This window comes from Pogona vitticeps, chromosome 2 (assembly GCF_051106095.1).
Source record: "Pogona vitticeps strain Pit_001003342236 chromosome 2, PviZW2.1, whole genome shotgun sequence".
Taxonomy (NCBI): domain Eukaryota; kingdom Metazoa; phylum Chordata; class Lepidosauria; order Squamata; family Agamidae; genus Pogona; species Pogona vitticeps.
The window spans coordinates 28103145-28120311 of record NC_135784.1 but is presented as its reverse complement, the minus strand read 5'-3'; the positions used below and the strand labels follow the sequence as shown (position 1 = coordinate 28120311).

The 17167-nt window shown below is 40.7% G+C and overlaps 1 protein-coding gene across 1 annotated transcript; it reads left to right on the top strand.

The window, feature by feature from the left end:
* Positions 1-3364: 3364 nt before the first annotated feature.
* LOC144587565 (uncharacterized) lies at positions 3365-16887 on the top strand. The gene is made up of 3 exons (XM_078388677.1): positions 3365-3813; positions 12481-12594; positions 16428-16887. Exons 1-3 carry the CDS (start codon positions 3723-3725, stop codon positions 16583-16585), a joined length of 363 nt encoding a protein of 120 aa, XP_078244803.1. The 5' UTR covers positions 3365-3722; the 3' UTR covers positions 16586-16887.
* Positions 16888-17167: the final 280 nt, after the last annotated feature.

Genomic DNA, 17167 nt, shown 5'->3' with positions numbered 1-17167 from the left:
ATCTACTGCTACCTCTTAGCAATTATTACAGTTAACAAAGTATTTATAAGTATTTGAACTATAAACATCCTGCTCTTTGCTACTTTACCTAGACCTGGGTTTTGCTTTTCATGTCTGAAGGCTGGTAGAAACGTGAAAGCATTTTACATTTCTGAACAGGCACCCACAGATCTGAGCTGTACTTTGCATGATCCATGTCCAAATTGGTCTGAATTAATTCTGTCCTGCTCACTTTTCTCCAGCCTTGACTTTCCTCTCTTTGGCCATACCTAGATTTTTTTCCCAATCAGCACCAATGAATACATTTTAGCATATTAATTTGTGTTACTCATTCATGGACAAATGTCAAGGAAAACATCAGGTGAGACCTTGGAAACTGGATTGTGGCCATCTTGACCTGTGCAGAGCATGTCATGCTGATCCATTTTCTTCAGTCCTTGCCATCCCTGTTTTACAGAAAACAATCAATCTTTGATGGTTTTGTCAGCATCTGTTGTTCCCTGAGGTAGAGACATTCACCTGGAATGAATAAGGAGTGCCTAAATTTTAGCTTGAAACTCAGGAGTGTTTGTTGCAGAATCTTCAGGTTCTCCAGGTCCACCCCTTTTCTCATTAACTGACTCAGTCTCAAATACAGTGGTGCCCCACATAGCGACGTTAATCCGTTCCAGGATTAACGTCGCTATCCGGAAACATCGCTAAATGGAACGTAAAACCCCATAGGAACGCATTAAACTCCGTTTAATGCGTTCCTATGGGAGGAAAACTCACAGGTAAGCGAAGATTCCCCATCCGGCCGCCATTTTCGCTGCCTCGGTAAGCGAGGGCAGGGCGCGAAAACGCTGCAGGCGGCCATTTTCTTGATGCGGTGGCCATTTTGGAACCACTGATCAGCTGTTTCCCTAACATCGCAATGCAAAGATCAGTAAGCGAAACGCTTACCGATCATCGCAATGCGATGTTTAGCCTATCTAAACATCGCAATGCGATCGTAAAAACGATCGCAAAATCCGCATTGCTATGCAGATTCGTCGTTAAACGGTGCGCTCATTAAGCAAGGCACCACTGTAACTCACTTTGAGGCATTTGCAGTATAAATAATAAAAGCCATATTTTTTACTTACTGTTGTGAACAGATCAAACAGCAAACTGACAAACATGACTACTTTCAACAACAGACTTCAGATTACTGACGGCCAACAGAGAACAGAGAGGGGGGAAAACAGAGCAGAGGAGCAGGCCCTCGTTGAATCAGAGGCAGGGAGGAATGATTAGCCAGGCCAGACAGAATGATAGTCACTCCAGTCCAGAAAGGTCCCTCCCAGCTACACCTACCAGAGGCAGTATGCAACGCTGCAAAAACTCCAATAGCTTTTCATCATATGCTTCAATACACTTGTAATATATTTCCTCTGTGTTGTATGTATTTAGTTTTATCTCTGTTTATTAGGCAAACCCTTTTCAAAACTCAGTGCTCTCCTAATGTATTGGACTACTATAGCCATTCACCTCTGACTGACTGGGTATGATCCATTTTTAAAAATATCAAATAAAATATTAACAATAATATTTTGCATATGAGTTTCTGGGTGGTATATTTACACTGTTATGAGATGGCCCTTTTATTCTGTCTAATGGTAGAGCTGTTCCTACTCCGAAATGGAGGGAGTGGAAGCCACTCCCAGACTAAACCACAGTGGGCACATATTGTGGGGAAACAGCCTGTTGAAACACAAGATCCCTGAAGGGCATTTTCATAGACATCAGCTGCTGTCACTGTCCGTATGTGGCTTTAGCTCGTTTCTGTGGGGAATCATCATCATCATCTGCTGTCGAGTCAGTTCTGGCTTATGGTGACCCTTTCCAGGGTTTTCCAGATAAAGAATATTCAGAAGTGGTTTGTTGGCATTTCCCTGCTCATGCTTGCTCCTTTGTAGACAAAAATGGGCATGATCACAATACAGGCCCAAACATTCCTGAGGTAGAGAGACCGAAAATAAACAAAAAGTAAAATATAAATAGGAGGCAATTACAACATCTTCCACCTTGTTATCTACCCTCTACTTCACGATCCTGAGTGCTCACTGGAAGGACAGATCCTGAAGCTGAGGCTCCAGGACTTTGGCCATCTCATGAGAAGAGAAGACTCCCTGAAAAACTACCCTGATGTTAGGAAAGTGTGAAGGCAAGAGGAGAAGGGGACGACAGAGGACAAGATAGTTGGACAGTGTCATCAAAGCTATCAACATGAATTAGACCAAACTCCAGGAGGCAGCAGAAGACAGGAGGGCCTGGCGTGCCCTGGTCCATGGGGTCACGAAGAGTTGGACACGACTTAATGAGTAAACAACAACTTTATGACCTTTTTAAAAACCAGGTTGGTGGTGGCTGTGTTTATTTACGTCACTGGTACTCCATTCAGGGAGCACCTACAGTCGAAAGAAAACATTGTGGTGAGTCATGTTAGCCTGAAGTAGTAGCAGCTGGTGCTGGTTGGGATCAAGTGTGGGAAAAGTGGCCAACAAGGTAAGCCAAAGGCAGCATTAGGTCCTAATGTGCCAGACTATCCTCACATTGGGCTGAAAAGGACAATAGTTTAGCGCTAGATCACCTCTGCATGGGGGAAAAAAAGACAAAAATTGTTATGAAATAGAAACAACTGTGTTGAGCTACAGCAGACTACTATGTTTCTGTAGTGTCTGTGTATGTGTTTGTATGTTATGAAGAACATTGAGGAACTGTCCTTTTTCCGTTGCATCATGCAACATAGTCCACTGGTTTTACAATGAACCATAAAATAAGCGCTGGGGATCCGCAATGGGCAGGATCAAAGGAAGGGGCAGTGGGCACAGATCAAACCACATCAGACTGAGACACCACTGGCACCGAAATGATCCATTGTTCTTGTAACTTGGGTTTGGTGATCACCAAAACCAAACAGAAGAATAACATTGGCTGCAAATCAAGCCACAGCACAGCTGAATTCCCCATAGTTGACTTGCCAGGGTAGCCAAAGGATCTCCTGTTTATTAGCATTGCCTGGGTCGCAATGGTGTCTGCCCGGCAGTCTTCCTCTTCCTCCTAGCTCTCCTCCTTGAATCCCCAGCCCTCCATGCTCACACATGTGACCTCCAAGGCATCACCCGCATCACCACAGCCAACGCCCAATCAACAGGTGAACTGCAAATCTTGTCCTGATGGAAAGTTGATTCCCCAGCAGGGGGAACAGACCTGGTCCCACAGAAAGTGACACAGATTGATCCTCCTATCACTTGTCAAAATCCACTGGTTTGTTTTGCACACAGGACTGGCTCTACTGTCAGGCATAGGGAGGCAGTCACCTGACGTGGCAGATATTTGGTTTCAGGAAACTGATTTTTATTACTTTGCCCACATCATATTTTTACTGACCGGTAAAGGGAGAGAAGCTCGTGAGGTTTTCTGCTTCCCATTATAAAGTAACTTGGTTGCTGTACATCTGAAGTTATGCGAGTAGACAATGCAATTTTCTATGCCTTAAATTGCAAAATGGTCTTGGGCTGGCCCTTGTTTTGCATCTGCCAGAACTATTTGGCTAAAGCATCTGCCAGCATTTCGTCTCCAAGTAAAACATTTACACAAGAATTTGTCCTCTTCTTTTGTTGACAGTTCAGGGTTTGAGTGCATAAACTCCTAATTCAGAGAACTCCAGACTTTCATATGATTCTGCAGTTTAGTTCTCAATGCTCATTTCAGATACTGCCCATCACGAATTAATCAGGATGTATAAGCTTCTGCTTCTCGGCCTCTCTGCTTTACTCTTCTGCACTATTGGTGAGTATACGTGTATGTACTGTATGAGTAGGTGTGCCTGTAAATGCAGAGAGAAAGGATTTTAGAGCCTGGATTCTAGGGTCAAATTTAGGCACACAATTGTCTGTTTTCATCTCTTCATTCGTGTCCCAAGATGAATGTTAAAGCGAAGAATAAGATGGTTGGAAATCTTTAAGTGAAAGAAGTTTCACAGAATGGAATCGAAGTGGACTATATATCTAGGATTTTAATGGGGTCCTCCTTCAGATAGTCCAAAATGCTGAGACCAGATTGACCAGATCTGGCTGCAGGGAGCAAGTGATCCTCTTGATCTGATCTGCTGGATTCCAGGCACGATTCAAGGTGCTCATTATGAACTCTAAAATGTACACAACCTGAGACCAAAAAAGACCACATTCTCCCATACAAACTCTTCTGAGGTTGAAGATCATCAGGGAAGGATCTCGGTCCCACTACCATCAGAAATATGTCCAGCGACAGAAGCAAGAAAGGATCTTCTTGATAACTGTTTCCAGACCCCAGACCTCCCTGCTGAAAGAAGCTGGGCTCCATCTAATGTCCTTCCTTCCTTCAAGAGTATGATCTCCAAGGCTTAGGTGCTGGCTGAGGTCTCAGGAAACTGCTATGCTATTCTGGGTCTCCAGAATGAAGGTGAACGGATAAATCTCAAGGTGAGCATATTAGACGTGGAGAGACTTTTGTGGGAGGACAGTGGCTTCAAAGCCTGTCCGCCCATTTCCATCCATGCCCAGCTAGCAGCAGGGCTCACCAAGTCACCTTAAAGATGTTTATATGTATATTGTTCCAGATGACATAACCAATAAGTCCAACTGCATGGGCCACTGGCTCTCCCCCCTAGTCCCTTCATTTCCTGTTTCCTTCACTCCTGGCTTGTTCAGGCACTTGGTTGGCCCTTTGTGCTACTTAGAGTAACGCAGGGATTCACACAATGTATTGGCGACTCTTGCATCTTCCGTTTGCACAATAATGGCACAAAGCCTTGGGGGAAAAGTCCTGCATTCTTCCAACCCTTGCCTGCCTTCTCTGTGACATCAGAGTATCTTCCCCAGCGTCTTAGGTTTTGACCCTTAAAATCTCCAGCAATGAGATGCTGTAGACCAGGTAACGTTATCCAGTAAACTGGCTTTTGGGGCATGTAAGTTGGTTTGCTGCTCATCACGAGTTATTTATCTGGGTCATGGTTATGTCTTTTATTCAGATTTTAACTGTGTTTTATTTTATTTTATTTCAGTTCTTTTATCATTTTATAACATTTTATTAGTTTTTCTCTATATCTACATTCAATTCGTGCTTGTTAAACATCGTGTTACATGGGTTTGCTTATAATTATTTATTTTCGCGTCTTGGTGATTTAATCCCTTCTCCAATCTTCTAGTCATTTGTAGAACAAATTCCACGTATTAAAAGTATTCTGAATCTTCTTTCTCTCTCAGTCTCAGCGTAAGTCTATCCATTTCTGCACAATCTAAAATCTTCTTAATTTTCTTCTGTTGGTATTTCTCCATTTTTCCAACGTTGTGCAAACACAACCCAGCTGCTGTCACAATATGCAGTGTTAGGTAAACCAATTGTTGAACAAAATTCTCTGGTATGATACCTAATAAAACAGTTCTGGTTTAAAATCTATACATTTTTAAGCACTTTAACCAACCATATATGTATTTTAGTCCAATATTTTTATCCTTTTTTCACATGTCCTTAGATTTAGATTAGGCATCCTTCAGTCTCAAGGGACTATGGTAATATGCTCTGAATGAAGGACTTGGAACAACATCTAGTGTGGTTGAGGAGGCCAATTCGAGAGCTATCACATGTTCACCATAGATGATAATAGGTACCTATTTTTTATTTTCAGTCCTAATACTTCTCCATATTCCTCAATCTTTTCTATTAATTTTGGTATTGATTCCAGTGGATCTTCTAAGATAAATGCCAAATCGTCTGCAAATGCTTGTAGCTTTCACCTTTTATTTTTGCTCCTTTCATTTCCGGATCCTGTCTCACATTTCTATTGAGCACTTCCAGGGTTAATATATCTGTTTTTATTTTATTGTCAGACAGAATTGTGGTGCTCTTCCATGCAAGAAACATGGAAGCCAAAATATTTAAAATTTAGTACTTTAATGTTTAAATATTTAATATCTAAAATATTTTAAAGTGCCAATTGTGCTTCACTAGTTCCAACTAGCTACTCAATATGCCAGCAAGTTTGGGAAAACTCTGCAGTGATCAGAGGACTGGAAAAGATCAGTCTACATCCCAATCCCAAAGGAGGACAGTGCCAAAGAATGCTCCAACTACCACTCAATTCACATGCTAGCAAGGTTATGCTTAAAATCATGTAAGTATCCTATGTGGATTATACATGGGTTTTTGGCAACTGAGAATGTACAAGCCCCTTAGGATTTGACTTTTAACAAGAGAGCAGCTGGCTGAACGTTTGGGCTCTGCCGGCTTTTTACATCTGGATTAACAGAGCCTGGCCAGTGAACTTCTGATCTCTAGACCCATTTAGAGGTTGGAAGATTTTAGACTGGAAAAGATCCCTGCAGATGGAATAACTTTGTTGACTATTTCCTGACGCTCCTTATTTGCGGCTTAGAGGATCTTGGTCTTCCTCTATTCTTCTTTCCTTATAACAGTGATATATTAGCAGCTCTGACTTTCTGCCGTGGCTTTCCTGTTATGTCTACACTTTGATCTGATAAAGGGCAAGAGAGAGAAAGAGACCTGTAAGCCTATCAGCTCTCCTAAGAGATTACTGAAGGTTGGAATAGAGAGGTTCCAGGTCCAGGTGACCCCTATTTGAGTTGAGATGAGTCCTTGTCTCAATCAGGCTGTCCCACTGGCACCCTTTCCCAAGTCTATCCCCAATTAAAAACCACTAAGAAACCAAATTATAACCATGAGTCTTAGAGTCATCCAGAACTCCCAAAACTCAGGAAAATACTGGACTCAAAGTAGCTTAGTTTTGTGGCCTGTAAGTAATCCAATTAAATATGGTAGCAGGTTACCTGTTCAAGAGACCAAGCATAAGTTCTTAAGTATTATTGTTTTATTAGAAAAATAAAGATTTAGATAAATTCAGTTTGTTGCAAAACATAGCATTCAAAATCATTTCCATAACTACAGGTAGTTAGAATCTTAGCAAATTCCAGCTACAAAAATAAAATGAGAAAATTCTACTAACTAGAAAACAGGTAAGGCTAGGCCCCCCTTTCTATTCTCCTACTAAGAACTACATCTTAGCATTGGGAACTCCAAAGTCCATTCAAAAATCAAAAATCCATGGTAAAATCCATTAATCCAAAAATGAGTAAGAAAAAGAGTCAGAAAAGAGTCTCTGTCTCTCTGTACCATCCTGTCATTTTCTTCACACACTGAAAAACCCCCTTCTTCACTCTACACTGGTGTAAGCCAATCAGGATGAAGGATTCTTGTTTCTCTCCACCTCCTCTTCTCATGAGAACTGCAGATGATATTGACATTCTTCCTCGATGTTATGACTTCTTGTCTTTGTCTTTGCCGGGCTTAGCCTTGGCCACACTATCTACATGATAACATTCCTAGCTAGCTGCAAAGGAAAACAACTTCTCTGTGCTTCTAGAAAAATGACACAGGCTGAGATGATTTCCTTCTACTCCATCCCATGACTACAAATCTCATTTAGAAATTACATTTTAGCTTCAATAACCTAGATCTTGACAAGACCTTGGACGAAGGTGTCTAGCATCAGAACAAGTTTGGAAAGAAGGAGAAGGAAATTGACATCTAGTGGTTTTAGGAGGGAAATAATTTGACTTATTGTCTCCCTGGGAATAGACACAGCAGAAGCAGACTTATATTTTATGTTTCTCCCTCTTATTAATGAACTACCAATATACCATGATTATGCCTTTATAGTTACACCCCAATTAGGGGAAAGTAGACTGAGCATCCAGTTTCTCCCCCTTTAAATGTTGCTAAAAATTTGTTAAAGGTTGTTAAATGTTGTCGGAGGAATATCTGATGAAAAGTACAAACAACAGAATTTAATACACAAAGATTAAAAGGAATGACAGGCAGAGGGGCCAAATCAATGTGTGGCTCTCCTGCATTAGAGTCAGGAATGGCTGAGTCAATCGATAGTAACGGCAGGGACTGGCAGCAGAGCATGCAGGACACCATGGACAAGCTGCTGGCTCTGGGAGAACAACACACATTGCAATCCCAACAAATCCAAAGGACTTTAGGAATACCTAACACAAGAGATCAAGGACTCTGGCACACAATTAGGGGAGACAAAACAACAAACAAATATCAATAAACAAGGAATCCAAAAAGTTAAAAAAAAAGCAGTTAAGAAAACTCAAAAAATAACAACTGTTGAAAAACAGTTGCAGGAACAGGAGGGCACTCTAATAGAGCTTCAGATGGAGGAGGCACAGTACAGTGGTGCCCCGCATAGCAACGATAATCTGTGCAGCAAAAATCACTGCAAAGCGATTTTGTCGCTATGCGAAAATAAAAAGCCCATAGGAATACATTAAAACCAGTTTAATGCGTTCCTATGGGCAAAAAACTCACCTTTAAGCAAAAATCCTCCATACGGTAGCCATTTTCGCTGCCCGATAAGCAAGGAATCCGGGCGAAAACACAGCGGGCAGCCATTTTTTTTACCCGGCGGCCATTTTGGAACCACCGATCAGCTGTTGGAAAATCATCGCTATGCGAAAATCGGTAAGCGAAACAGCTTACCGATCATCACAAAGTGATATTTTCCCATTAGAAACATCGCAATGCAATCGCAAAAACGATCGCAAAAAATTCGTCGCTAAGCGAGACACCACTGTACATTCTAAGATTTCAGAGCATACCAGAACAGAAAGAAGAAGGGAGGTTATGTGTGATTTGATAGCAACACATTTACAATGTTCAGAAACAGAAGCAGCTCAAAATATTGACATAGTGAGAAGAAAAATTTTACTATATACAAGAAAACACGGTCTGCTGAGAGAGGTACATACAACATTTATCAGAAGAGGATATAGAAACAAGATACAGTACTGGAAATTTCACAAAAGAAACAGTGGACCTACTCTGGGGAAAACATAAAAGTGAAACATATACCTTGGTGGTCTAGAAAGAGAAGACAAGAAGATGACAATTTGGTGAGCTTTTTGAGAGAGAATGCAATTCCATTTAAAGGGTTAGTACCAGAAGGGGTCTCTTTTCATTTCAATTCACAGAGATACAACATAAATTCAACAATGAAAGCAGGTATTTTTTTTTAATCTTAAGGTGTGGAGGGTAGCGAAAGAAAAAGAAGCCGAGAAAGAAGGTCAAGAAGAACAAACAGACAAAACAGAGACCAAAAACAAAGAAGAAGATGTAGAAAAGTCAGAGGAAATATATACAGAAGACCAAAAAAGGGCGACTGGACATCACTCACCGCGAATTAAAACAAGGAAAGCAAAACAAAAAAGGGGGAAAACTAGTAACATCTGACAAGATTAAAAGATTAAAAAAAATTAAAACATTAAAAGATGAGGAAGGAAACAAAAGCGTAAACCCAAAAGAAATGAACAAAATACTGTAGCTGAAAAGTTTTATGAGAAGCTATATACATACAGGTAAAAAGGAATTGTAACTATGGAACAAAAGACTAATGTACAAAAACACAATGAAATAATATTAACAAAGCAACCACCCCGAGTAGACATGGTCTAGAGGGGTGGGGTATAAATTTAATAAATAAATAAATAAATAACAACAAGAAATGTTAAATCAATAAATTTTAATCAGTGAGATTACTGAAACAATTACCAAGCAGAAGAATGGAAAATCTCCAGGAAGCATCTATTCACTGCAGAGTTTTATGTTCTGATTATGCCATTTAAAAAACCTATTAGAAGAGGAACAACAAAAGAAAATAATCCCTGAAACATGGGAAGAAGCGATAATTACGGTGATTTGCAAAGAAGTAACAGATCCAGAGGAAATCCAAAACTACATAGACCAATTTTATTACTGAATATATACTATAAAATACAGTATATGCCACAATGGTAACAAGAAAATTTAAAAAGGTACTGGAAAACTTAATCCATCAAGACCAAGCAGTTTGTGTTTATTTATTTTTTTTACCAAAAAGACAATTAAAAGCTAATATGAGAAAGGTGGTAAACTTTTTAGAATATTATAAAGCACATCCGGACAAACAAATGGCAATGTTTTTTTTATAGATGCAGAAGAAGCCTTCAGTAATGTTAACTGGAGCTTTATGATCACACAACTAGAAACAATGGAAATAGGGGACTCCTTTACTGATCTAATTAAAACTATACTATATGTAAGAGACAAAGAGCAAGAATAAAAATAAATGGTGAATCGTCAGGACAGATCAAGAAAGGGACTAGGCAAGGTTGTCCACTCTCACCACTACTATTTATATTGGTGATAGAAACATTATTGAACCAAGTAAGGAAAAAGGAAGATCAAGGGACTTAAAATAAGAGGAGAAGAATTGAGAATTCAAGCATTTGCACGTGATTGTGGAAGAACTAATGGAATCAGCAAAAACTCTTGTAGAAGTAATAAAGAAAGGAAACTGAGAAACTGCTAGAATTAACAAACTATCAAGGGGGGGGGAGTAAAATACCTAGGGATTCTACTAACAAAAAAGACAAGCAATCTAGTGAAAGACAACTACTGTACTGTACTTGAGACCAATTAAAAATTTTTAAAAGGCCTAGTAAAATGGAATCTTCTGCAGCTTTCATTGATGGGAAGAATAGTAGCAATTAAAATGAATATTTTGCCTAAAATGATCTTTCCCTTCCAAACAATCCCAGTAATTTTGAAAAATAACATATTTAAAGAACTCAATCAAAACATATCCAAATTTATATGATAAGGGGAAAAAAGCCGAGGATCAAAGTAAAGGCTCTACAAGATACAAAAATGAGAGGAAGGATGGAACTACTGGACCTGTTTCTTTACTATAAAGCATCAGCCTTACTATGGATTAAGGATTAGATTACATTGGAGGATTGAAGATTACTTAATGTGGAAGGACATGATTTACAATGGGGTTGCCATGCTTTCTTGTGGTATAATAAAGCAAAAGAATATAAACAATTTAATAATCATTTGGGACGTGGTGGCGCTGCAGGCTAAACCGCAGAAGCCTGTGCTGCAGGGTCAGAAGACCAGCAGTCGTAAGATCGAATCCACGTGACGGAGTGAGCTCCCGTCGCTTGTTCCAGCTCCTGCCAACCTAGCAGTTCGAAAGCATGCAAATGCGAGTAGATAAATAGGGACCACCTCGGTGGGAAGGTAACAGCGTTCCGTGTCTAAGTCGCACTGGCCATGTGACCACGGAAGATTGTCTTCGGACAAAACGCTGGCTCTATGGCTTGGAAACGGGGATGAGCACCGCCCCCTAGAGTCGAACACGACTGGACAAAAATTGTCAAGGGGAACCTTTACCTTTAATAATCATTTGATAAGGAAATCTTTGCTGTGGATATGGACAGTAAATGATTAACTCAAAACATCAAACATATTTAAACAGAGATTTATATCATGTTTACAGAACATCTCAAAAAGGAAGAGATTGTTTCCAAGGAGAATAGCGCCCAAGAACCATGGCCAACTGATTTTTCCAGATCACGTGGGAAAATGCATACTGAGAGCAGCCAGGAGATAGCTATGAAAACACCATAGATGAAGGGCTAGGGTGAGCCTAGCCTTCATCTATTTTTAAAGAAAATGTATTTTCTGTGTGTCAGCTATTGCTCAGAGCTAAACAATGCTTTTCATTTTAATGTAATTTTGAAGAAGCTTTTGAAGCTTATAAATTTATATTGCTTTTTTACTTTTAAATGAAATATTATAATGATGTATTCTTTGCCTTATTAGGCTAGAAGCGCTTATTCATTTTTATTCTTGAAAATCTGTACTTTTAGTGAAGATGCTGCTGTATCTCAGAATGTAACTAGAAACATTCATTTTATATAGTTTTATTGTACTTATGCTCCTATATTTTATACTGTATTATCTCCTGTGTTTCAATACTTCTCTGTTTGTATTCAAGTAAAATTTAAACTTGCTTTTCACATTTTAAAGCAGATGTGCCTATAGTTTTCTTCATAACTGTAAGACTGCCTTTGTCTTTTCTGCTTTTCAGCATGGAACCTAGAAATTATGTAAATAAATAGAACTTGAATAGAATTAACTAGTTCTGGATTGGCCTGGAATTATTGCAACAATGAAGAAATTTAAGATGAGATTTATTTATTTATTTATTTATTTATTTATTTATTTGTTTATTTATTTGTTTGTTTGTTTGTTTGTTTGTTTGTTTGTTTGTTTGTTTGTTTGTTTATTTCATTTATACCCCGCCTATCTAGTCAATTGTGACCACTCTAGGTGTGATACCCAGATGAGTTTACAAACAGCTTGTGACTGATTATTTGGTTTTGTTCTGGCATTAACCCTTTACTGGGATAATGTCAGCTATCAAAAAAATCACAGAATCTCTTTACCTGGGAGGCCTGTAAATTTTATAGGACTCCTAGGGGGCGTCAGTTGCTCAAATCAGGATCTGACAGCCCCTCGGCCCCTACCATTGGGTCTCTTTCAACATATTCCATTCTCTTTCAGCTCATGGCATTGTGTGCAACGTCTGTGACGGTGGAAACGGCAAGATTTGCTATTCCAAAGTAGGGTTGTGCAAGAGTGACACTGGGGAATGTTACACGTATGCAGGCTACCTTGGTAAGATCTTGGGATATGGGGGCAAAAATTATTGGTACCTGGAGATGCAAAAGCCAGGAGGAGGTAGGGATATGGAACTGGAACTCAAACCAGAGGAAATGTGGAGTTCGACAACAATATAGGCTCACGTTGCAAAAGGACTGCTTCACTGAATGTGGTCCCCTTTAAAGTGACCCTTCTGTGTGTATGTGATGCAGACCCGATTGCTTCAGCTTAGCACCAGATAGCCCTGCCACTAGACCGAAAAGGTCTACATTGGGCACAAAGCAGAGTCAGGCTGGTTTGGGATTTCCTGTACGTTGTGTAGCCATCAAAGAATAGCTTGACCTGGACTGTGCCACAAGTGGTCCAAAACTCATGACATATTGCAGCCTTACGGAGTTTGATATTTCCGGGTCTTCTTCAAATCCAAAAGAAGAATCCATAACTATACCTGCAGGAGAATGGCTGATGGTCGGATTCCAAAGGATCTCCTATATGGAGAATTAGTGCAGGGAAATCGCCCCAGAGGGAGACCACAGCTGCGAGACAAGGATATCTGCAAGCGGGATCTGAAGGCCTTAGGAATAGACCTCAACAGATGGGAAACTCTGACATCTGATCGTTCAGCCTGGAGGCAGGCAGTACATCACGGCCTCTCCCAATTTGAAGAGACCCTTGTCCAGCAGGCTGAGGCAAAGAGGAAGTCACAAAGGAAGCAAAACCAGGGAGCTGGACAGGGGACAGATTGGATTTGTCTCCAGTGTGGAAGGGATTGTCACTCTCGAATTGGCCTCCTCAGCCACACTAGACGCTGTTCCAAGTCCTCCATACAGAGCACGCTACCATAGTCTTTCGAGACTGAAGGATGCCTACAGGAAATCAGACCATACGTCTAGAGCCATGGTTCCCAACCTTGAGTCCCCAGGTGTTCTTGGACTAAAACTCCCAGAAGCCTTCACCACTCTCTGTGCTGGCCAGAATTTCTGGGAGTTGCAGTCCAAGAACATCTGGGGACCCAAGGTTGGAAACCCCAGAGAGGCAGCTAGGACAAGTTATTGATTGAACTACAGCTCCCAGAATTTATCAACATCCCAGAATTTGTCAACCAACCCACAGTTCATGCTGGCTGTGAAATTTTGGGAGTTTTAATCTAGAAAAAACAGCTTTTCTGAATTGCAATGTACACATTAATTGATTGATTTTTGCCCCGCCTTTCTTCTTGAAAAGGACCCCAGATGACTTACACCTTTGGAAGCCAATATTTAAAGCTAAGAACAATGAGTATATAACAGTGGTTTACATTGTTAAAAGAGATTATTTAAAGCTAAGAATAACGAGTATAAAGAGGTAGCTTCCATCGTGGTCTAGAAGAGGAGTGGGACACCTTACTAGATCTGAGGTTCCATCTTAGCTTCCTGGGTCTCAACTGGGCTTACATCCTATCATGTGCTGCTGAAATTGGGCAGTGCACAGTAATGACCCAAAAGGGACCCCTTTTGGGGTCCCTCTTGGGTCATTACTTTTCCTGTAGCCAAAAACGGGTCCCTCTTCTTTGACAACAGAATGATACTTCCTAAAGGCTTATTTCTTATCAGACATTTTTAAAAAAAATAAATTCAGTGACATCAGTCATCCTATGCAATTCACTTACTCAGACTGCAAAGGTATCTCTAGGCGAGATACCTTTGAAAGTGACACACCCACTAGAGTGAGTGCAGAATATGACCACTAGACAGGAAGACCTTTCACAGCCCATATGACACCGGTTCTAAACAAATCCCACTAGCTGCCAATAGGCTTCCAGTCCAACGTCAAGATACTGATGCTGACCTATAAAGCCCTAAAGCAGTGGTGTCCAACCTTGGCCCTCCAGATGTTCTTAGATTACAGCTCCCAGAAGCCTTCACCACCACCTCTGCTGGCCAGGATTTCTGGGAGTTGAAGTCCAAGAACATCTGGAGGGCCAAGGTTGGGGACCACTGCCCTAAAGGGTTTGGGACTTGAATACTAGTGGAAGTGACTCTCCCTATATACCACTGCCTGATCACTAAGATACGCTTGAGAGCTCCTCTGTGTCCACCATGGAGAACAATCCATTACTTGGAGAGATACAGGGTGGGAGGGGGGGGGCTTTCTCAGCTCATCTCAGTCACTGAATGGCCTCACCTTAGAAGGTCAAGTGATACCAAGTAACCTTATTTTGGCACCAAGTTAAAACCTAGTGTCTGTGAAGGTCCTCGGCCATCCAGGTGAGGTTATCTGGAAGCTGAGTCATGGCAACCGGACTTCTTCCTTATTAGGTTGAAACGTTTCTCTACTCATCCAAGGACGACTGAAGAAGCTACTTGAATGAGTAGTGATACATTTCAACTTAATGAGAAAGAAGTCCAGTTGCCATGACTCAGCTTCCTGATTAAAACCTGGTGGTTCACCAAGCCTTGGCTGAAATGGCAGTGGCAATAAACCCCTTTGGCCAGCAGAGGACAGGCGAGCATCTTTCTCCTCTGGCAAGCTAGCCCAAAGAACTTTGGAGGCTGCTACTGGATTCTCTGCTGTGATACCACTGGCTGAAGAGGGGTTCAATTGTCTGAATCCTGCATCTCACCTTTTCTGGTCCCTTCTGCTGAGGATGGAAAACCTGTGGCTCTCCCAATGGGCTCCAGTTCCCATCCGCTTCAGCCACCTTTGGCAGCAGACAATTGACAATGGGCTCTGTATCCTAGCAATAGCTACTAAATCACACACTGTTGTTGTTCCAGAACAGCACTCTCACACCTAAAAAATTAATGTGGTTTGGTGATGTGGAAATCTGTCTCATTTATGCTAAGTTTCTTAGTATCTCACCAACATTGTCTTCCAGGTGCCTTCTGTAAGACTCTGTGTGCATGTGTGTGAGAGAGTTTGTGTGTGTATGTGTCCCCAATACATACATAAATAGCAAAGCATGCTTCTTATATACAGCCCCATAGGGCTTAAAGAACTCTCTGGGTGGTTTACAATTTAATTATGGAGACTACATATTGCCTCAACATCATCCCCAGTGAGTTGGGTATGCCATACTCAATAAATGCATTCATTTATGCATATGTGCATATGTCAACATGCATTGGCCATTCACTTTCCTTCATTACCTAAAACATATTTTTGTGCAGTTTTCAAATATTTTGATTGTGTATATTTTTTCCAACTGTATGCATTTTGGGGTCTTTTTTGGGGGAAGAACAGCATATACTGTAAATGAAAATAGTAAATCAGTACAGTGGTGCCTCGTATTGCGACGTTAATTCGTTCCGCAAAAATCACTGCAGAACGAAAATGTCGCAATGCAAAATAAAAAACCCTATAGAAACGCATTAAAACCTGATTAATGCATTCCTATGGGCTTAAAACTCACCGTTCAGCGAAGATCCTTCATAGCGCTGCCATTTCTGGTGCCTCTTAAGCGAGGAATCCGTCCCAGAAAACAGCAGGTGGCCATTTTGTTTACCCGGCGGCCATTTTGAAACCTCCGATCAGCTGTGCGAAAATGGTCACTTTGCGATGATCCGTCATCGCAAAGCGAAATTCCCCCATAGGGAACATCGCAAAGCGATCACTTTTGCGATTGCAAAAAAATGTGTTGCAAAGCGATTTCATCGCTAAACAGAGCGATCGCTATGCAAGGCACCACTGTACATTGATTTTGATTCTCCCAGGCTAATCCCGAAGGCATCATGACCCTTTGATGCTCTTTGTCCCATTGCTGGTATTTGGGGTGAGGCATGGAAAACAGATATTTTCAAACTGAACTCAAAAAGCAAATTATTTCCTTATCCTTACCTCTTTCTCTTTGATTCGCTTCACTCTCACAGACAAGGAGCTCTATTACGTCAGTTACGATTGCCTCCATCATGACTATTCGATATGGTATTGCAATAAAACTGAAAAGGACGAAAGATACACCCATGTTGAGACTTGCTGTGAGACTGATAAATGCAATGGAGAAATACCCCGTCTGCCTTGGAGCTGAAATTAAATGACTGAAAAGATCCAGAGAGGGTTGTAAGCTGGCTCTTCTCAAAGAAAAAGACTGCAAACTCACTCTGCTCCCCTTTCTTCAACATTTGAATTTTTAAAAAATTTAACAGATTGGTCAGATGTGTGGTGTAGAAATGGAATCAATCAATCAATTGATCGATCAATCAATCAATCAATCAAATTGATGCAAAAACATAATTTTGAGATGAAATTAAAACAATGAAGGCTTTTGCATTGGTAATAAGAGCCACTGTTGAATCAGGTTTTTCTTAAATAAAAATGGTTTTAAAAACATCCTGGTTACAAAATGGCATATTCCACTCCGTTCAGGAATCATGTTATTTGGATCTGAAGTATGGTATTTTATTGTCCCAGTAGAGGACCATTTATTTTACCACAGATTTAAAATTACTTTATTTCTACATGTGAATTTCTCTGTTGATGTGAACTGCCCTGCAAACACACCATGGATGAATATTTGTACACAAATATGAATATCCCCATGCGGCTGGATTTTACGAAGGTCTGGTCATGGGGGCGGACTGTCCATTCACATGTCCTGCGGCGGCCTTGC